At 45.3% G+C, this 22,978-nt stretch overlaps 1 protein-coding gene across 1 annotated transcript; it reads right to left on the bottom strand.

Annotated features, from left to right (window-relative positions):
* Nucleotides 1-2,808: 2,808 nt before the first annotated feature.
* yrdc (yrdC N(6)-threonylcarbamoyltransferase domain containing) lies at nucleotides 2,809-21,486 on the bottom strand. The gene is made up of 6 exons (XM_070899221.1): nucleotides 21,301-21,486; nucleotides 14,739-14,934; nucleotides 13,241-13,355; nucleotides 12,036-12,155; nucleotides 8,009-8,151; nucleotides 2,809-3,464 (listed from the first exon to the last, which is right to left on the bottom strand). The coding sequence occupies exons 1-6, from the start codon at nucleotides 21,455-21,457 to the stop codon at nucleotides 3,404-3,406; spliced, it is 792 nt and encodes a 263-aa protein (XP_070755322.1). The 5' UTR covers nucleotides 21,458-21,486; the 3' UTR covers nucleotides 2,809-3,403.
* Nucleotides 21,487-22,978: the final 1,492 nt, after the last annotated feature.

The following is a 22,978-nucleotide window of genomic DNA, read 5'->3' on the forward strand; positions in this document are numbered from 1 at the left end:
TGCAGTGTGTGTGTTCTATACCAACACATTTTCTGCAATGATTCCTTTGGGGAACTAAGAACATGAAGGGCCGCTTCAGAGTGTCAGATCTCCCACATAGAAACGTTTGAAAACCACCCACCTACGCAATAGCCTCCGCACTCCAAAAATAATTCCTTCGCAATTCTTTTCCTGATTAAACCCAATATTTTCTGAATATAAATGCGGTTTTATTTTTTAAACTTTCAAAAATAAAAGCACATAATTAACTGGGCCTGAATTCAGGGAGGGAAAAACAAAACCCAGAAGTTCAATCACAAAGAACTGAGCCACGAGTTCAACTATAAAGAGTGCCAACCAAAGGCACTGTCCCAACAGCCAGACCTGCTCTCAGAGATTTCCCACAATGTATTTTCCTGCAATTCACCCAAATCAAATGTTCAATTTTTAAATAGATGTTAACCAAGGCACCAGTGGTTTACGAGGCACACATTACGACAATATTCAACAAAAAATAAGTTTAGCTGAAAAGAGGCAAGAATCACAGACCAACAAGTGTCTGCTCTCATTGGATGGAGATTTGCAAGGGGGTGGGGGGGAAAAGAGTATCCTCTTTACCCTACACTCTCTGGGGGAGGGGGGGGGGGGGGGGAGTACCCTCTTTACCCTACAGTCTCTGCAGTGTTTCCATGGTTACTACATCATAAATCAATGATACAAGCCTGAATTTAGGATATATATTTGGATTTCTCATACCTGCAGTATTTTGATACCCCATGAATCATCAGTCAGGATTAAAACAGTTGGTAGTTGTAGTTCCCTGAAATTCATAATTTAACATAATTATATTTTAACTTCCTGTGCAGCATTCTGAGTGTCCAGGTTCAAGAGGGGAATGGATTAGCATGATCTATACTGGCAGCAAACAAGAGAAGGGTCTCCTGCTCTTGCTCCTGCCCCCCGCCCCAAATTCCGTCCCCCATCGACTCCCAATTACGCGACACTAGAGCACAACGGTGCAGAAATCGCGGTCGGAGTCCTCTGACCTGAAAAATATCTACAAACATACCTGGTGGTCCGGGAGGTTCGGAGACCTGCGATCCTGGGCCTCTCGGCGTAGGCCTGCGGAGAGGCCACATATCTCAGGAGCGCAGGCGTCCCTGGGATCACATGGGCCGGCCCAACCAATCAAATTAGGGGTATTCCAGAATGGGATGGGAATATCCCCAAAAAATACACAAACACTTAAAATAAAAATGTTTTTAAACACATTTAAAGTTAATCAAAATGCAATTAAATTAATAAATTTAACAAATTTAATTTTTTGAAAAATAAATTTACATATTTAACGAGTCTTAAAAAAAACACCTTATTTCACAGGTTTTTAAATGTTTAAATTATTGAAAAAATTTATTTTTCTACCCTCTTGCACTGATAAAAAGCTCACGTAGGCATGCTTCTATCAGACATAAGAATTTCACGGGTGTTTGCAGGGCAAACAGCCCAACCCTCCGACAGCAAATGTCCTTTTCGGTTAGATTCTTGACCGATTGCATGTTCCGGGTTTAGGCGCATGCACAGTGAATGCCTAAACCCGGAACTTGCGGGGCCCCGACAGGCATGCGTGCAGCTCGTACCCCCACCCGCGAATTCAGCCCCAAAATCTTTTCATTTTGTTTGCTTGTACTTACTCCAGATCAATATACTCTGGACTTTATGCATTTAGTTCATTCAGAAAAGGTGCACCCTAGCACAGTACACTTGAAGGAACGCATACAGAAGGATCTATATTAATGACTTGGATGAAGGAACCGAGTGTAATGTAGCCACGTTTGCTGATGATACAAAGATGGGTGGGAAAGCAAATTGTGAGGAGGACACAAACATTCAGCAAAGGGATATAGACAGGCTAAGTGAGTGGGCAAAAATTTGGCAGATGGAGTATAATGTGGGAAAGTGTGAGGTCATCCACTTTGGCAGAAAAAAATAGAAAAGCAAATTATAATTTAAATGGAGAAAAATTGCAAAGTGCTTCAGTACAGAGGGATCTGGGGGTCCTTGTGCATGAAACACAAAAGGTTGGTATGCAGGTACAGCAAGTAATCAGGAAGGCAAATGGAATGTTGGCCTTTATTGCAAGGGAGATAGAGTATAAAAGCAGGTAAGTCCTGCTACAACTGTACAGGGTATTGGTGAGGCCACACCTGGAGTACTGTGTAAGTTTTGGTCTCCGTATTTAAGAAAGGATTTACTTGCATTGGAGAATGTTCAGAGAAGGTTCACTAGGTTGATTCCGGGGGTTGACTTATGAAGATAGGTTGAGTAGGTTGGGCCTATACTCATTGTTCAGAAGAATGAGAGGCGATCTTATCGAAACATACAAGATAATGAGAGCGTTCGACAAGGTAGATGCAGAGAGGATATTTCCACTCATAGGGGAGACTAAAACTAGGCATAGTCTCAGAATAAGGGGCCGGCCATTTAAAACTGAGATGAGGAGCATTTTCTTCTCGGAGGGTTGTAAATCTGTGGAATTCTCTGCCTGAGAGCTGTAGAGGCTGGGTCATTGAATATATTTAAGGCAGAGATAGACAGATTTTTGAGCGATAGGGGAATAAAGGATTATGGGGTGCGGGCAGGGAAGTGTGTCCATGATCAGATCCGCCATGATATTAAATGGCAGCGCAGGCTCGAGGGGCCAAATGGCCTATTTCTACTCCTATTTCTTATGTTTTTATTACGTTTAATTAAAGTCCATGAATAATTGTACCTGAGGCACCAGACTGCATTTGTAGTTCTTTTTTACGAATTCTTTGTGAATAGTAATAATCAAACTGAAGTCATGTTTAATATTCCCTCGATTTACAACTAATATTGGAACAATACAGTATGAAAGGAGAGTGTGTGTTAGGATCTCTCCAGCACAGGACTCCACACCAGCAGTCATATAACTCAACGCAGACAAGGACAGTCGTATCACCCGAAAGGCAGGTGTGGGTCCCAGGAAGTTAGCTGGAGGAAGTGACAGAACAAAAGTTCAAATTCCAAAACATAGCTCGCTCTTGACCAACTTCATTTGGCAAAAGATTTCACGCTGTACCAGGACGGACGCATGAAGGGAACGTGGCAACAGGACGCCCACATCCTCAGTTCGCACTGGCATTGTTCATGGAACAGGCCTTCGCTTCCCGACACTGTGCCGCGGAAGAATGACAGCGGGGTAAACGTGCAACGGGAAGTCAGTCAGTGGGTACGAGGGTTAGGTAGCGTGTGCACAGCACCGCCAATGCCAGCCGAGTTTTCTTTGGGACTCAAACTCTTCCAGGAGAACAAATGTAGACGGATGCAAGAGCGAGTCCGATGTATTGTGCGTTTTGTTTCCTGCGCAGCAAAGAAATCACTTCCGATAAAGTTTCTGCCAGTTCTAGCATTGCAAGGACAAGCCATGTTCATTCTGGAGAATTTCCACCGTTGCAGCAAATGCACTGTTGGGCAGGGGGGAGGGGGGGGAAAGAGGAAGAAAAAAATCAATTAGATACTTGTTCAGCAAACACCTATATGAGGCAAGACCTTTGCAAACAACAAAATTCCATCAAAAAAAGAAAATACCTACTTTTCCCGAGTCATAAATAAAAAGTTAGGCAGATAAATTTGAATGTGCGCCACCTCCCCACAGGAGCCCCGCCTGCTATTAAGTGGCAGCATCAACTTTTCCAAAAGTATGGGATCTCCAAAATCTCCCAAGTTTCACAACCTCAGTCTGGCTCCGGCACCGGCCCAATAGGGTTCCTGCTCTGATTACTATTCAAAGTAATCGCTGCTGAAAAGTGAGGGCATGTGGACATCGGATGAGGAAGAATGGACTTGTATTTACACAGTGCCTTTCACATCCAGTGCGTTACTTTTGAAGCACAGAAACTGTTGTTCTGCAGGTAAATGAGGCATCCGATTTGCCCACAGCGAGATCCCACAAACAATATATCAATTATAGATCACTTAATCTTTTTGGTGTCGTTAGTTGAGGAAAAGATGTTGGCTAACATCCCAGGAGAACACGCCTACTTTTTGGACAGTGTAATGGGATCTGCATCATCCATCTGTACAGGCAGACAGGACGTTGGTTTAGAAACATAGAAAATAGATGCAGGAGTAGGCCATTCAGCCCTTCGAGCCTGCACCACCATTCAATAAGATCATGGTTGATCATTCACATCAGTACCCCTTTTCCGCTTTCTCTCCATACCCCTTGATCCCTTTAGCCGTAAGGGCCATATCTAACTCCCTCTTGAATATATCTAACCAACTGGCATCAACAACTCTCTGTGGTAGAGAATTCCACAAATTACCAACTCGGAGTAAAGAAGTTTCTCCTCATCTTGGTCCTAAAATGGCCGACCCCTTATCCTTAGACTGTGACCCCTGGTTCTGGACTTCACCAAAATCGGGAACATTCTTCCTGCATCTAACCTGTCCAGTCCCATGAGAATTTTATATGTTTCTAGGAGATACCCTCTCATTCTTCTAAACTCCAGTGAATACAGGCCCAGTCGATCCAGTCTCTCCTCATATGTCAGTCCTGCTATCCCGGGAATCAGTCTGGTGAACCTTCGCTGCACTTCCTCAATAGCAAGAACGTCCTTCCTCAGATTGAGACCAAAACTGAACACAATATTCCAGGTGAGGCCTCACCAAGATCCTGTACAACTGTAGTAAGACTTCCCTGCTCCTCTACTCAAATCCCCTTGCTATGAAGGCCAACATACCATTTGCCTCCTTCACCGCCTGCTGTACCTGCATGCCAACTTTCAATGACTGATGTACCATGACATCCAGGTCTCGTTGCACTTCCCCTTTTCCTAATCTGCCGCCATTCAGATAATATTCTGCCTTCATGTTTTTGCCACAAAACTGGATAACCTCACATTTATCCACATTATAATGCATCTGCCATGCATTTGCCCACTCACCTAACCTGTCCAAGTCACCCTGCATCCTTCTCACAGCTCACACCGCCACCCAGCTTAGTGTCATCTGTAAACTTGGAGATATTAAACTCAATTCCTTCATCTAAATCATTAATGTATATTGTAAATAGCTGAGGTCCCAGCACTGAATCCTGCGGCACTCCACTAGTCACTACCTGCCATTCTGAAAAGGATCCGTTTATCCCGACTCTCTGCTTCCTGTCTGCCAACCAGTTCTCTATCCACGTCAATACATTACCCCCAATACTATGTGCTTTAATTTTGCACACCAATTTCTTGTGTGGGACCTTGTCAAAAGCTTTTTGAAAGTCCAAATACACCACATCCACTTGTCCACTTTACTAGTTACATCCTCAAAAAAATGCTAAAAGATTTGTCAAGCATGATTTCCCTTCATAAATCCATGCTGACTTGGACCTATCCTGTCACTGCTTTCCAAATGCGCTGCTATTTCATCTTTAATAATTCATTCTAACATTTTCCCCACTACTGATGTCAGGCTAACCTGTCTATAATTCCCCCTTTTCTCTCTCCCTCCTTTTTTAAACAGTGGTGTTACATTAGCTACCCTACAGTCCATAGGAACTGTTCCAGAGTCGATAGAGACTGTTGGAAAATGATCACCAATGCATTCACTTTTTCTAGGGCCACTTCCTTAAGTACTCTGGGATACAGATCATCAGGCCCTGGGGATTTATCGGCCTTCAATCCCATCAATTTCCCTAACACAATTTCTTGACTAATAAGGATTTCCTTCAGTTCCTCCTTCTCGCTAGACCCTTGGTCCCCTAGTATTTCCGGAAGGTTATTTGTGTCTTCCTTTGTGAAGGCAAAACCAAAGTATTTGTTCAATTGGTCTGCCATTTCTTTGTTCCCCATTATAAGTTCACCTGAATCTGACAGCAAGGGTCCTACGTTTGTCTTCACTAATCTTTTTCTCTTCACATATCTATAGAAGCTTTTGCAGTCAGTTTTTATGTTCCCAACAAGCTTCCTCTCATACTCTATTTTTCCTCTCCTAATTAAACCCTTTGTCCTCCTCTGCTGAATTCTAAATTTCTCCCAGTCCTCAGGTTTGCTGCTTTTTCTGGCCAATTTATATGCCTCTTCCTTGGATTTAACACTATCCTTAATGTCCCTTGTTAGCCACGGTTGAGCCACCTTCCTCGATTTATTTTTGCTCCAGACAGGGATGTACAATTGTTGAAGTTCATCCATGTGATCTTTAAATGTTTGCCATTGCCTATCCACCATCAACCCTTTAAGTATCACTCACCAGTCTATTCTAGCCAATTCACATCTCATCGAAGTTACCTTTCCTTATGTTCAGGAGCCGAGTCTCTGAATTAACTGTGTCACTCTCCATCCTAATAAAGAATTCCACCATATTATGGTCACTCTTCCCCAAGGTGCCTCGCACAACAAGATTGCTAATAAGTCCTTTCTCATTACACATCATCCAGTCTAAGATGGCCAGCCCTCTAGTTGGATCCTCGACATATTGGTCTAGAAAACCATCTCTAATACACTCCAGGAAAGCCTCCTCCACCATATTGCTACCAGTTTGGTTAGCCCAATCTATATGTAGATTAAAGTCGCCCATGATAACTGCTGTACCTTTATTGCACGCATCCCTAATTTCTTATTTGATGCTGTCCCCAACCTCACTACTACTGTTTGGTGGTCTGTACACAACTCCCACTAGCATTTTCTGTCTTTTGGTATTCCGCAGCTCTACCCATATAGTCTCATCTGAAGGTAGTGCTGCACTCCCTCATTGGAGTCAGCCTAGATTTTACACTCAAGTCTGGAGTAGGACTTGAACCCATGACTTTCTGGCTTAGAGGCAGGAGTGCTGCCAACAGAGTCAAGCAGAACTGGAATTGTTTTGCTGGTGATATTCCCCGCGGAAAAACAGTCCCAACAACATTCTGTAGGCTCACACTGCAAGTGTGGTCATCTGGGCAAGGTACCAGAGAGATGCTGGTGACCAGGCAACTCATTCAAGAGAGGCGGAACAAATGGGTTAAAAAAAAGCAGAGGGTAGTAACCAAAGAACAGAGATTTAAGATAATTGGCAAAATAACCAGTGGGGAGATGGGGAGACCTTTTTTTTTTTTAAATGCAGCGAGTTATACTGATCTGGAATGCACTGCCTGAAAGGGCGGTGGAAGCTTTTATGTATGCAATAAAGGTTCAAACTGAGTACTGTTTAACTAATCAAGGTACAACCTTGCTTCTGCTTTATTTAGGCCCAAAGTGCTTGACTCACAAAATGGCTGGCTTTTATACCAGAGCAGCACCATGTGCGTGCTACTCAGTGGCCTCCAACTATGACACCATCTGGTGACTACAAACAGCATGTACATGACGGAAGCAGATTCAATAGTAACTTTCAAAAATAATTTGGATATATAATTGAAAGAGAAAAGTTTGCTGGGCTATAGGGAAAGAGCAGGGGATTGGGACTTGTACAGCTGGCACAGGCACGATGGGCCGAAAGGCCTCCTTCTTTGCGACGGCAGCGAAGAGGGATACCATCAAGGTCCAGGTCTGTGATTGGAGCTTGGGCAGATACAGCAGGAGTGGCGAGGTCGGGGCGAAGGAGCGGCGAGAGATTATAGAGGGTCGTGGATTGGGGCCCAGGAGAGGCGCGAGTTCTGGGCCAGAAGAGGCAAGGGCCCAGGGGCAGCACGGGCCAGCCCACACTGCGATATATGCGCACACTAGGTCCGTGCAGCAGAGCAGGTCTCCAGTCGTCTTGGTTAATCCTTGCCACTGGACCAAGACCGAGCTCTGTCAAGCCAGTATGGTGGCTGGTGTGCAACGGCCACCACATGCTAAAAGAATCCACGTACCGGCATCTTCCACCTTTCAGGATGTAGTTTGGGACCTAGAATATTAGGTCCTTCATTGAAACACCTGTGAACTCAACCTTTTTTTGACATGGAAGCAAGTCATCTTCGTTTCGAGGGACTGCCTATGATAATGATGATGATGATTCTACGAGAGAGGTATTATCCAAACATAAAATGGATACTTACCAACCAGGCCTGATGATGCTGTATTTTCCAGGTATGGCTAAGTTAACCACCGTTGATCCCAACCGACATTCTGGGCTCATCATGTTACCAATCGACCCACCATCGACAACAAGACCCAACAGAGGCCAAAGGTTCCGAAATTCCTGCAGACGTTTGGGAGAAATTTTTTTCAAAGGTCAGATTTCTTTTCTGCTCATAAGTTTCAGCTATGTAAAGCAGTTAGACTGCAGAACTGTTAGCACCAGTAATGAACAGGATCTGGAGACTGCGTCGCTGCAATGCCAATTCACTTCGGCGGCCTGGGTTCAAGTTTGGCAAGTCTGAAGGAAGCAAAATCTGGCACAAGTCTTACTGGCAAAAATAATTGCAAAACTGCCCAAACCTTGTGACTGAATGACTCGTCCCATTCAGAAAAGGCAACATCTTGGAGTTCTCTTGGAAGGGAGCGACATTCGTGGGAGGTTTACTCCATAGCAAAACGTACAATTTCCCAACCGCGGGGAACAGATGTTGGCATGGAATGTCCAGAATTGGTTTTAGCCCCCTGTACAAAACATCCCACAACTTCATAAGGACAAAACTCACTAAAAGCTCACATAAATCTCCCCAGGAAAATTACTGGAAGAGAAGGTAGTGGGAGGTACGTTGAATGTAATATCTCCAAGTTTGCAGATGGCACTAAGCTGGGTGGCAGTATGAGCTGTGAGAAGGATGCCAAGAGGCTGCAGGGTGACTTAAACAGGTTAGGTGAATGGGCAAATGCATGGCAGATGCAGTATAATGTGGATAAATGTGAGGTTATCCTCTTTGGTGGCAAAAACAGGACAGCAGATTATCTGAATGGTGACAGATTAGTAAAAGGGGAGGTGCAACGAGACCTGGGTGTCATGGTACATCAGTCATTGAAAGTAGGCATGCAGTAAAGAAAGCAAATGGCATGTTGGCCTTCATAGCAAGAGGATTTGAGTATAGGAGCAGGGAGTTGTACAGGCCCTTGATGAGACCACACCTTGAGTATTGTGTGTAGTTTTGGTCTCCTAATCTGAGGAAGGACATTCTTGCTATTGAGGGAGTGCAGCGATGGTTCACCAGACTGATTCCCGGGATGGCAGGACTGACATATGAAGAAAGATTGGATCAACTAGGCTATATTCACTGGAATTTAGAAGAATGAGAGGGGATCTCATAGAAGCATATAAAATTCTGACGGGATTGGGCAGGTTAGATACAGGAAGAATGTTCCCGATGTTGGGGAAGTCCAGAACCAGGGGTCACAGTCGAAAGATAAGGGGTAAGCCATTTAGACTGAGATGAGGAGAAACTTTTTCACCCAGAGTGGTGAACCTGTGGAATTCTCTACCACAGAAAGTTGTTGAGTCCAGTTCGTTGGATATATTCAAAAAGGAGTTAGATGTGGCCCTTACAGCTAAAGGGATCAAGGGGTATGGAGAGAAGGCAGGAGTGGGGCACTGAAGTTGCCTGATCAGTCATGATCATATTGAATGGTGGTGCAGGCTCGAAGGGCCAAATAGCCTACTCCTGCACCTATTTTCTATGTTTCTATGAGACATCACGAGTAGTCCACGCACACAGTGAGAGAGGCATTATACATTGAAGACTTCAAACTCAACAAAGAATCCCACAAGAAACTCTGATAAAAGAAAGTCACTCACTAGGTTTGCTGGATTTTTGTTTTTAAATTTACTGGGGCAACTGTAGTCGATGCAGACTGAGGCGTTAGTGTGGATCATGTTTGTTTCCACAGCAATCCAGAGTCAGCAGAGTGAAAAATTCAGTAAGCGTGCACGTGAGTTATGGGTCGATAACGAGAAGGCACAGATTTAAAAGTACCAGAGGCGAATGGAGGAAAAACTTTTTTTACGCAACAATTGGTTAAGAGTTTGGAATGCACTGCCTGATAAGGTGGTGGATACAGATTCAATAGTAACCTTCAAAAGGGAATGGGATAACTACTTGAGGGAGAAAGAATTGCAGGGATATGGGGAAAGAGAAGGGGAGTGGAACTAACTGGATTGCTCTTCGAATGAGCCAGCGCGGACTCGATGGGCTGACTGGCCTCCTTCTATGTGATACTATTCTAGGATTCTATGACTGGTGACATGAGTACAGATAAGGGAAACAGTGTGTCTTGCTACAACCTCTTGAATAACTCCAGAGTCGATGCCTCCAGTACACTACTCACGAGACTATTCCAGGTATTAATCACTGTGAAGTGCTTCCTGATATCAACCCTGAACACAGGAATATAGGAACAGGAGGAGGCCATTCAGCCCCTTGAGCCTATTCCACTGTTCAATTACATCATGGCTGATCTGTACCTTAACTCCAGCTACCTGCCTTGGGTCCATAACCCTTAATACACTTGCCGAACAAAAACCTATCAATCTCAGTTTTGAAATGTTCAATTGACCTAGTCTCAATAGCTTTTTCGGGGAAGAGAGTTCCAGATTTCCACAACCCTTTGTGTGAAGAAGTGCTTCCTGATATCACCCTTGAATGGCTTAGCTCTAATTTTAAGGTTATGTCCCAGTGTTCAGGACTCCCCCACCAGAGGAAATAGTTTCTCTGACTATCCTCGTACAAACAATTCTCGATTATCCGGGTCCCTCGGGGATCGGGCTATTCCAGGTAAACGATTGTGCTGCTAGGGCAAGAGCACGTACCGGCCGAGAATGTTTGGATCCCAAATTTGATGTGGAGAGAAAGGTAAAAACGCAGGCAAGGACACAGTGAACCCTATTGTATTGGAAGCAGATTTTTTAAACTCTCTGGAGTGGGAACATTCAATAACTAATTCATTGCACCCTGATGTCTCACTGATTACTCACTGATGTCAGCGCTTTCGTGCAAACAGCGGACGGTGCAGAAAGTGGTCAGCGCAGGAGTGTGTGTGGGGTGGGTTTAATGGTCATGTGTAAGAGCGTGTTAAAGACCAAAAATGAGTAGTTTGGACAGGAGCTTTGCATTGCTTTCTGTTGTAGTTGGGATCAGCTTGTTTTCCGGTGCTGAGATTGGAAAAACAGCGAAATGTCCATCTCGGTGCAGCTGTACACAGGACACTATCACAGTTTTTAAAAAGTGCCATTGCTGCGGGTTCTCCGTTAGATCCGTGTACGGATAATCGAGAGTAGCCTGTAAATCATTTAAATCATCTTTAACACCCTAGTTAGATCATCTCTTAATCTTCTATACTCGCGGGAATACAAGCCTAGTTTATGCAACCTGTCCTCATAAGTTAACCCTTTTAACTCTGGTATTATACTGGTGAATTTGTGCTGCAACCCCTCCAAGGCCAACTTGCCCACTACCAATTCATATCTATGTCCCCTTATCCTGCAGCTATAGTTTAATTTGAAATAGTTCTCTGAATTAACTCCAAGTATCTTATATACTTCCCTAATGTTCCTTCTAATTTACCTTCTTTCATGACTGGGGATTCCAATTTTTTTTCTAACCGTTCCTCATAATGCCCTCTGACACCAGGCAAACAGCCCTGCTCTACACACATCCGGGGCTCAGATACTGCCTGTTCACTCAATGATCACAACAGAGTGCAGAATATTGCCTGGCCACAGGAGCCTGCTCCACTTGGTCAGTTTTTCCTGTGTCCATTTCTACCTGCCTCCCCTCCCACTGCCTCAGCTATTCACTCATTAATGGTGTCTTGTAAATGTCTAATTTCTCATTATGTCTCTTACAGTTTCATTTCTGTGCCTGACAAAATGGAAAGGAGGGTTACTGATAGCTTTCCAATGACATCTGCTAGAAAGCGCAGATTTAAAGACAGAATCAGTCCACAGCACCGCCCCGCGTCACATTCTCAACGGAAAATCGTCACTTGAGCAATACTGGAAGGCAGTCAGAACCTGAGGAACAGTGTTGAAACAACAACACTGCTTTCAGGAATGAAGAAAGTTAATGGAAAGGCAAGTGAACGGTTAGAGGGAGCACCCAAAGCAAATCTCAGGTCATTTAACAGTGGTTGCGGATACTGAGCAATACCCACCTCTGTGGTCAGTGTGCTGGTCTGAGAGCTGACGTTGGCACTCGTCAAAGCCAGCGGTTCACCACACAGCTGGGCCAGCTTCTGAATAAACGCATGCTTTGGAATACGTACTCCCACCAGCTGCAAGAAGTAAAATGGACAAGTTGGACAATAGTACATCATTCGACATTGCAAAGTAATTGAGGAACTGGCAGCAATCGTGGTGAAATAAAGTCAAGTAACAGGCGGTTGAAACAATGGCTCTGTGTTCTGGGCACAGTCTGAGTTCAGTGGTTCTCCCATCAAGGTTTCGTGATCAGGGCACAGCAAGAGACCACGGACTGAAATGGTTTAAACAAAAACCTGTGGGACTGTTGGGCGGGAGAAATGCGCCAGCCTGGGGCAGGTGGTGACTCATAACTGATTAATGCAATTACTGCGGTCAGGAGCGAGACCCGATTAACATCGGGACAAAGGGTTTTAATACAGTCAAGCAGAGAAACCCATGGATTAATTGGCCGGAGGGGGAAACACAGTTCCCTATGAAGACTACAAGTCTTCGAAAACCCAAGACCACAAAGGATCCCACAAGGTGTGCATTTCTGGATAGCGAGGCATAAAAGATAAAGGAGTTATCTTTGGCCCTGCCGATTCCTTGAACAGACGAGTGATGGAAGCAACAGTTAACGAGGTGTGAATTGTGGTCATCCAAACAGATCCAAATCCATCATTACAGCCATCGAGACTCATCCAGACACATTAACTGGAAGCAGCCCAGCAGGAGACTTGTATAATCGAATGGATATATATGAAGGAGCTCACAAAAGTAGAACACCTCAGAACAACAGGTCAAAGGAACAAACGACCACGAAAAGGAACGACGAGAAGGAAGCACAAGCAGGAGACGACAAGCGGAGAAGCAAGCAGCCGGGACCCTCCATCTTCCCTCGCTCCACAAGCCTACAATCGACAACAGCAGCAACTGGCTGGATGGGGGATTGTATGTCTTCCACCAATCTCTCCAAGAAGTCTTGTTCTGTAATTTTTAGTTGGTTTTTGTGTAATAAACTAACAGTTGGCTTTAAGCCTAAACTTTGCATTACGTGGAGTCCTTCCTTGAATTCCCGAGGTCTATGAATCAAAGTAGAGTGGGAAACGAACACCCTACACAACATAAAACAAAGTCACCTGATCAGGCAAAAAGTAGATTGTTCATTCATTCTTACTTCAGTGAAAGGATTCAAATCTTCATTCAGCTCATCTGTTCGCTCGAAGACCAACGTTACAGGTCCTGGTAGGAGATCTCTTAATACTTGGTCAGAAACAGTGACCTTGCAATACCTGTGAAACCAAGGAAAGTTCTCAATTCACAAAATATCGGCAGACTAGAATTATCAATATTACCAAATAATAGTGCGTGGTTAATCTATTAGGAACATAATTTTTAGGTACAACAAAAGACCCAACAAGTCACATTTTTAAATTGATCAACCTCACCCACCCACCCTTTCGCCATCTCTTCCAATCCCTTCTCTCTCCAAGGGCACATCTATTAGTCTCTCGAGCCCATTTATACTGTTCACTTCCCCGGCAACCTATTCCACAATTCTATTACCCTTTAGGTTGTGAAGTTCTACCCAATATCCATTCTGGTTCCTAACTATCAACTTGTGTCCCTTGGTTAGTAGAACCCTTCATCGATCGGACTGAACAATTTGCTTTGGATCAACTGTCTATTCCTTTGATCGACCGCTATTTCAAGGCCTGAGGCTTCCCACGGGCAGATGCCGCCGACCCCAAAAATATTTTCAAATATACGCGGTGGTCCCGGAGGAACGTAGACCTGCGCCCCGAGGTCTTGATGTGCAGCGGTCCACGTATTCCAGGAGCGTGTGTGCAGCCTGGGATCACGTGGGCCGGTCCAACCAATTAAAATGGAGTAGCCCATTCACAGTAATGGTGAGTTCTGTTTGTAGGGGGAGCATCATTTCGATGAATGGGGATAACCCCCACCCCCCCACTCCCCGCCCAAAACACATACATTTTAAATAAATTTTAAAAAAGCACTTCACAAATTTAAAATTGAAAGTAATTAAATGTTTTAGACCAAAAAAATTTTTTTTTGATATGTTTTAATAGGGGTAAAAAATAAACTTGCCTTAATGGACAGGATTTTTAATATAAAAATTATTGATAAAATTTTATTTTTCTATCTTTTAAAACTCTTAGGCTGGTAAAAGTAGGCCTTACGCTTACTTTTACAAGGTGCAAGAGTTTGAAGGCATTCGCTGGGCAGGAGTTGGGCAAATAGCCCAAATCTCCGCCTGCAAAGGCCCTTCACCCGGGGCTGCGTGCGATCTGTCAAAAGACATTCTGACAGATCGCAAGTTCTGGGTTTAGGCACATGCGCGGTGCACGCCTAAACCCGGAACTTGCGGGGGTGTCTTCGGGCGAGTGCGCCAATTATACACGCCCGGAGAGGCCACGATTTCAGGCCCTAGTCTTGAAAACTTCCAACTAGGCCATCTCCAAGACTTCTCTTTTCCAAAGGAGAGCCCGACCTCCTTAAACCTGTCCTTGGAAACTAAATGGAACCTTTAAGAATGTGACATTAATTATGGGCAGGGATTAAAGAGCAGTCTACAACCACACAGTCACATACCCGTATATAATGAAATATCAGACAGTATTTTTAGGTTCGGTCTGTTCTGCACTTGCACTCACTTATAAATATCTTCGACACTTCCAACACAAATAGCTAAAGGCTTGTCCTCATTCCGTCCTTTGATTTCATAAATCCTTCGGATGGCTCCAGAATTCTGCGCCAGGCAGGTGATTCCGTAGATCGTGTCTGTCGGGACTCCCACCACCCGACCACTCTGAAGAACCTTTACAGTCTCGGTTAAGACTTCTTTCCAATCTGGGGTAAAGAGAATAGCTGCATATTGAGCTGTGGATCCCACCACACATTTCACTGATGAAAACAAGCAAATAATCAGATGCATGTTGGAGCCGACATCCTTGTACAGTGGCATCCTGATACCCTCAAAGGATATAGAAAAGTCAAGGCCACAACCGTTCAGCCCACTGACGCTCGTCTCCCCAGTGTTCCAGCTCTCAGACTAGCACCCAATTGGATTCTCAGTCAATCTCCCTTTCAAACAGGGAAGAAAAACGAGATGTAGTGCTGCGAGTAATCGATGATGATCCACTAAAGTTTGCAACATTGCAATGATATACAGCAGGGGCTCTCAAACTTTTTGCTTCCAAGGCCCCCTCCCGTGTTATAAAAATTGCATGGACTCCCGTAACACAGCACAAGTATTTTTTCTGTATACAAATAAGTTATTAGTTATTATCTCTACACCCTACCTAACAAGTTATTCCAGACAGTTAGTGCCAGTATTTGCTCAAGGCCAGTGCTGGAGGACACCGAGGTCGAAGAACAAAGGCACGAGATGAACTAATGCTGTAGATGACTTCTGTTTGCAGCTTAAATTGTTGCCCAGATTCAAAACCACTTAATGAACCGAGTTATGAAAAATAAAGTCGAACGTTTTTTTAATAATAAATACTTGGCTAAATTTTAATACAGAACATTCTGAATTCTCTTACATACTGCCTGAAGATCTGGAAAAGGATTGTATCCTCAAACATATTGCCTGATTACACTTGTGAAGCACCTTGAGACATTTGTCTATGTTAAAAGCACTGTATCAACATAACAAAAATAAACAAATTATCTGGTCATTATCACATTGCTGTTTGTGAGAGCTTGCTGTGCGCAAGTTGGCTGCCGTGTTTCCCACATTAAACAGTGACTACACTCCAAAAGTACTCCATTGACTGTAAAGCACTTTGAAATGTCGAGTGGTCGTGAAAGGTGCTACAGAAGTCTTTCTTTATATAATACACCGTTGGTCTCCGCAACACAGTACAACTTGTAAGGGAGGATAATGCAAACTCCAGATCCTCCTGCTAACGACCCACTCCATGCAGTGACTGACCAACACAGGGCTGAGACACTTTAATGGCACATCTGGGGCTCTGCTCGTTTACCCTGTGCCAAACACTGAACTCCTACACGCCATCGCATCAGTCTTGCACTCCTCCTTTCCACACTGCATTCTAGCTGTCTACCCGAGAACTCACTCAACTCAAACCAAGGAGAAATAGTCACTGGACTATCATTGCTAAATCACCATCTGATGACCTAGCGGCCAGCCTGATAATATACTGTATCTACACCTTTTTATTTTAAAAATATTAATATTTTATGTTTCGATGTCCCACCCGCCCCTTAATTTTTCAATCTACAGTAAGAAGCACAATGGCCTAACCGGTTAGATAGGCAGTTTCTTTCTGACTTGTTATTTTAATAGAAAATTGCAGAATACCATATTAGCCATTATGCAGTGTTCGGGATCTCTCAACGTGGTGATACAGCAGCATGTTACACAATGCAAAAAATAACGATAATTGAGGTCTTTCTCCCGCTCAAACGGGGCAGAAAAACAAGAGATTTGGTGCTGCCAGAACAATCCATCCTCTAACGTTTGCAACATCACAATGATATGTGGCATTAATTGGATTGGTCTTCAAAAGAGCCGGCGCAGACTCGATGGGCTGAATGGCCTCCTTCTGTGCTATATTATTCTAGGATTCTGTATACAGTGCTGCAAAATATGTGGCTCAAAAATCATCACAGCCCTCCCCCAACCTAAATCTTTAATCGAATGGATCAGATATCTCGTGCACCTCGTCACCAACTCCACTCTGCTCTGCTCGAACACAAGCGCACTCAAATCCCACGGACCACAACATTTCAGCTGAGTTTGCAAAGCGTTTGCTGTTCATGAGTGATTCTTCATACAGTTTGCTTAGAATCAAACATCGAGCTGCCAAATAGAAGTTTCATTAATTACAGAAAATCCTGCCGTCCATTTCCAGAAGAATCTTTACAAGTTGATCATTCATCAATTCTTGTATTTCTTTTCCCTCACCCTTTCCCTACCAAGTTTCCCCCCCTACCCATCTCCCAAGGACTTTGATCCCCTGCGAGGATATCAGCCCACAGGCACTAGGTACCACTGTGACGAAGGGTGTTTCAATCACAAGAGGTGCTGCAGTCAAGCCCAAGCCGGTCCTAACCCAATATCTACAGACATACATTTCCAGCAGACATCTCCGCCCAACCTCTTCCTGAGCCAGCAGTGCTGAAACTGGGACTGAACCCAGGGCCTTCCTGGTCTGTACAGCCGACACCCTCGATATCCTCATTGTGTGCGTGTGGTTATAAAAGTCCCCTCAGCCCTCTTCAAAAGCTTCCCAGTTGGAGATGGCTGAGGGGAGGTGCCCAGGAATGTCTGTCGACAGCAATTCATGCAGTTAATGACCTGTGTAAACAAGGTTTGATTGGAGTGAGGTTTTGCTCGTGCAGCAACATTGCCAGTCAGCAGTCTTTTCCAGGACAAACGCGAAGACTGCAATGGTCGCTGTTGCTCTGAATTTTCCTGTCTTGCTCCTCCTGAACTCCAAAAGCTCAGGCTATCACCTGTTCCCTCGCTGCCCACCTACCCCACTTTGCCCATACTGCATTGAAATCACACCACCTGCTACTTTAACCGAGGGCCTCAAGAACAGAACCGTATACCTTGCCCTCCTGTAATCACATGAAACTTGTGCTTGGGTTCACCTTGCCTTCAGAGAAACCTACAGCACAGAAGGCTATTCGGCCCGTCGTGCCTGCACTGGTTCTATGAAAGAACAGACGTGCTTAGTCCCACATCCCGGTTTTTTGTCCGTAACCCTACAAGTTGCTCACCCTCAAGTACCTGTCCAACTCGGTCTTAACATTATGCATGAAATCGGCTTCCACCACCTTTTCAGTTTTATTTTATTCTCTCTAAGCCTGGTGATGCCCTGTAAACGGACATTGGCCCTCAACCAGAGTCCCTCAGGATTAAATACAACTGAATGGTGAGGCAGCATAACTGGTGTAAGGGAGCCCTGGTGAAAGTAGGTTGGGGCAGGACCACCAGAAAAGGGGGAATTGGGGAACAGTGATCGGAGAAACAATTTAAAGGAAAACAGTTCCACTGTGCACAGGAAGTATCAAACCACAAGTATTCCAGAGGTCAAAGCTCTGCTCACCGGCGCAAAAGTGGTCAGCTTTAACCCAAAATCTGCCCTCCATTACTCTCCACACAGGCTGTGACCAATTTCTGAATCTAGATCTACACAATAGCATACATTCAGCAGAGTTGTATCACTGAAATTAAACCATTAACATATCACACTTTCCAAAGGCGATCGTTGCTTGTTTCGTACCGATCAGAAAGGCAACCCTTCACCATAGATGGAACCAGAGGATGGAACTGGGGAAATGCACCTCTCCTCCCACCCATTGTTTGTGTCATGGGATTTGTCCCCCTCTTCAAATCTCAGGATCACCTCCGAAGATCCCCCCCCCCACCCCACCTAATGTCACGGGGAGCTGAGGGCAACTATAATGCTCCAGCTGCTGCCCTGGCTGGGATCAGGTAACAACACGGATTGGGACCTTCCCTTTCTCACTACCACGTCGGGTGCATTTACCAAATGAGCAATCCTGGTCTCTGTTAATATGCATCAACAGCAAAACCTGATAGTCAGCCTGGAAAAGAGGTAGTGTTGTATCATGCAACTACTAGGATGGTAGACGGTGATCTGAATGGACCTTGGTCTTTCTTCAGATTCCTATGTATCCGAGAAAAGATCTTATAGAGGTATTCAACATAGTTAAGGGAATTACACCCGAGATACGGCACAGAGACAGGTCATTTGGCTCAACCAGTCTATGCCTGTGTTTATGCTCCAGTCGAGCCTCTTCCCCTCTTTCCTCATCTAAATCTATCAGCATAACCCTCTATTCCCTTCTTCCTCATACGCTTGTCTAGCCTCCCCATAAAGGCTATTCCCCTCAACCACTCCGAGGTAGCGATTTCCACATTTTCACCATTCTCTGGGTAAAGAAGTTTCTTTTGAATTCTTGTTGATTATCTTATATTGATGGCCTCTGGTTTTGCTTTTCCCCACAAGTGCAAACATTCTCTCTGTATCCACTATCAAAACCTTTCATGATTTAAAATACCTCTATTTGGTCACCCCTCAGCCTTCTCTTTTCAAGAGAAAAGAGACCCAGCCTGTTCATCTTTTCGTGTTAGGTATACCCTTGCATTTCTGGTATCATCCTTGTAAATCTTCTCTGCATCCTCGCCAGTGCCTCTATATCCTTTTTATAATATGGCGACCAGGATCGTAGGCAGTATTCCAAGTGTGGTCTAACCAAGGTTCGATACAGGTTTAGCATTACTTCACTGCTTTTCAATTCGATCTCTCTAGAAATAAACCCGAGTACTTGGTTTGCTTTTTTTATGGCTTTGTTAACCTGTGTTTTTACTTTTAGTGATTTGTGTATTTGTACTCCGAGATCCCTCTGCTCCTCTACCCCATTGACTGTCGCGCCCCCCCCCCAAATTTGATGTCGTCTGCAAATTTAGAACTTGTGATTTTGATTCCAAAGTCTAAATAATAATATAAATGGTGAACATCAGCGGTCCCAGCACTGATCCTTGTGGAACACCACTACCCACCACCTGCCACTCTGAATAGCTGCCCTTTACCCCCACTCTCTGATTTCTGCCTTGAAGTCAGCTAGCAATCCATTCTACTACTTGTCCCTGATTCTGCATTCCCTGACCTTATTCATTAGTCTATTATCTGGTACCTTATCAAAGGCCTTTTGAAAATCTAGATAAATTACATCTACAATGGAAAAGCTAAATCCAGAATATTACTTTAAATTAAATTTCAACAGCAGAACAAGGGACACAGTAGTAAAAGCTAAATTTAGGACTGATATCAGGAAGTTCTTCTGCACACAAATACATGAATTGAGCTTCTAGTACAATCCTGTCAACAAGAGCAGGCATTGACGACGAGATCCAACACCGCCTCCAGTGCACCCTTCGGACGCCTAAGGAAAAGAGTGTTTGAAGGCCAGGCCCTCAAAACTGTCACCAAGCTCATGATCTACAGGGCTGTAGTAATACCCACCCTCCTGCATGGCTCAGAGACATGGACCAAGTACAGTAGACACCTCAAGTCGCTGGGGAAATACCACTAGCGATGTCTCCGCAAGATCCTGCAAATCCCCTGGGAGGACAGACGCACAAACATTAGCGTCCTCGACCAGGCCAACATCCCCAGCATTGAAGCACTGATCACACTTGATCAGCTCCGCTGGGCAGGCCACACAGTCCACATGCCAGACACGAGACTCCCAAAGCAAGCACTCTACTCGGACCTCGTTCACGGTAAACGAGCCAAAGGCGGGCAGAGGAAACATTACAAGGACACCCTCAACGCCTCTCTGATAAAGTGCGACATCCCCATCGACACCTGGGAGTCCCTGGCCAAAGACCGTCCTAAGTGGAGGAAGTGCATCCGGGAGGGCGCTGAGCTCCTCGAGTCTTGTTGCCGAGAGCATGCAGCGGAAGGAGCGTGCGGCAAACCAGTCCTACCCTCCCTTTCCCACCTGTGACAGGGACTGTGGTTCTCGTATTGGACTGTACAGCCACCTAAGGACTCATGCCAAGAGTGGAAGCAAGTCTTCCTCGATTCCGAGGGACTGCCTGTGATGATGTTGATGGTTAAAAAGCTTGGAATTATTTTGGAAATTGGATGCTACAATAGGAGAATGCATGGTCTTGGGACCAATAGTCTTCCTTGTGTAATTAAGCAAGGATCACAATGGGGGCCAATAGACAGATAGAAAAACTTGCATTTATACAGCGCCGTTCACAACCCGAGGGCATCCCAAAGCGCTTTACAACCAAATGAAGTACTTCTGAAGTGTAGACGCTGTTGTCATCTGGGAAACGTGCATTTGCAGTTTACCCGATGGGTTAACTGGGCCATACGAATGTTCTCTCTATGTACACTAACTATCCTATAGCTGACTATCTAGTGGCAGGTTGCAGGGTTCCAGTCGCAGCCCAGGTTACCTCCACACACCTGGGATCCTGTCCCTTCCTGGATGATGCAACCTGCCCACCTCAGCCCAGGCCCGACTCCCGCAGTGGCCCAGGGCGGAACTGCAGCAGCCCAGCACAGTGCGGCCTGGCCCCAGCGGGCTCCGGCCCACAAACCTCGCCCCGCGGTTAGAGCCGAGCCCGAGAACCCCGGAACACAATGGGCGGCGGCGGCGGCGGCCTCGTACTCCCATCCCCCCCCACAATCCTACCTCCTACCCCAGCCCGGGTCTCCGGCACGAGCCCGGCGGGCGGCAGCCAGAGCCGGCGGGCCTTCTGTAACAGGCCGCCTGCCGCCACTGCTGCCGTCTCGTCGCCTCCGCTCCTCCTCATCAGCAACGCCGCCCGAGCCGCTGCCGCGCGCAGCATGGAGCCCGTCGCACCATGGCAACACCCCGTTCCCCCTGGCAACCGCCGGCTGACTGACAGCACGCAGCCTGCGCGCGACGCACCCACGGCAACACCCCGCCCCCGCCGGCTCCCGTTCCTCCTGGCAACCGCCGGCTGACTGACAGCTCGCAGCCTGCGCGCGCCGCAATCAGCAGCACTGGTTGCCGCAGTGGGACTCTGCAGCCCCATCCTGCTGGCTCAAGAGGCAACAGAGTTAAAAGGAATGCAAAAAGCTGCAACTATTTTGTGCATTAACTTTTAAACCAAGTGCCCCCTTTTGGTAAGGGCACTAGAGCCCACAAATTTCAAAATAAAACTTTTAAAAGGAAACTTAAATTAAAATTTGGTTGCCGGGGGTGATGATGCACTCCAGTCCCTCCAGCGCCCACCTCCTGCGGAAGGCCGCGAGCGTACCGGTGGACACCGCGGGCTTCATCTCCAGGGACATCCAGGACAAAGAGTGTTAAAAAAACAAGCCTAAAGGCTCTGAGTCTCAATGCGAGGAACATTTGTAATAAGGTGGATGAATTAACTGCGCAGATAGCTGTTAACGGATATGATATAATTGGGATTACGAACACATGGCTCCAGGGTGACCAAGGCTGGGATCTCAACATCCAGCGGTATTCAACATTCAGGAAGGGCACACAGAAAGGAAAAAGAGGTGGAGTAGCGTTGCTGGTTAAAGAGGAGATTAACGCAATAGTAAGGAAGGACATTAGCTTGGATGATGTAGAATCTATCTGGGTGGAGCTGCGGAATACCAAAGGGCAGAAAACGCTAGTGGGAGTTGTGTACAGACCACCAAACAGTAGTGGTGAGGTTGGGGATGGCATCAAACAGGAAATTAGGGATGTGTGCAATAAGGGTACAGCAGTTATCATGGGTGACTTTAACCTGCATATTGATTGAGCTAACCAAACTGGTAGCAATACTGTGGAGGAGGATTTCCTGGAGTGTATAAGGTTGGTTTTGTCGAGGAACCAACTAGAGAGCAGGCCATCCTAGACTGCGTCTTGTGTAACGAGAGAGGATTAATTAGCAATCTGGTTGTGCTGGGCCCCTTGGGAAAGAGTGACCATAATATGGTAGAATTCTTCATTAAGGTGGAGAGTGACACAGTTAATTCAGAGACTAGGGTCCTGAACTTAAAGGAAGGAAACTTCGACGGTATAAGACGTGAATTGGCTAGAATAAACTGGCGAATGGTACTTAAAGAGTTGACGGTGGATAGGCAATTGCAGACATTTAAATATCACATGGATGAATTACAACAATTGTACATCCCAGTGTGGCGTAAAAAAAAAGGGAAGGTGGCTCAAACATGGCTAACAAGGGAAATTAGGGAAAGTGTTAAATCTAAGGAAGAGGCATATAAATTGGCCAGAAAAAGCAGCAAACCTGAGGACTGAGAAAAATTTAGAATTCAGCAGAGGAGGACTAAGGGTTTAATTAGGAGAGGGCAAGTAGAGTATGAGAGTAAGCTTGCAGGGAACATAA

The sequence above is a fragment of the Pristiophorus japonicus genome, chromosome 14 (genome assembly GCF_044704955.1).
Source record: "Pristiophorus japonicus isolate sPriJap1 chromosome 14, sPriJap1.hap1, whole genome shotgun sequence".
Lineage (NCBI taxonomy): Eukaryota > Metazoa > Chordata > Chondrichthyes > Pristiophoridae > Pristiophorus > Pristiophorus japonicus.

Coding starts and splice junctions, on each gene's coding strand:
- yrdc (XM_070899221.1), bottom strand. CDS start 21,457: ATGCTGCGCGCGGCAGCGGCTCGGGCGGCGTTGCTGATGAGGAGGAGC. Junction 12,156..13,240: donor ATTTGAATCCTTTCACTGAA/GTAAGAATGAAT, acceptor TACTTCTTGCAG/CTGGTGGGAGTACGTATTCC. Junction 3,465..8,008: donor AGCATCATCAGGCCTGGTTG/GTAAGTATCCAT, acceptor CCTGCCCAACAG/TGCATTTGCTGCAACGGTGG.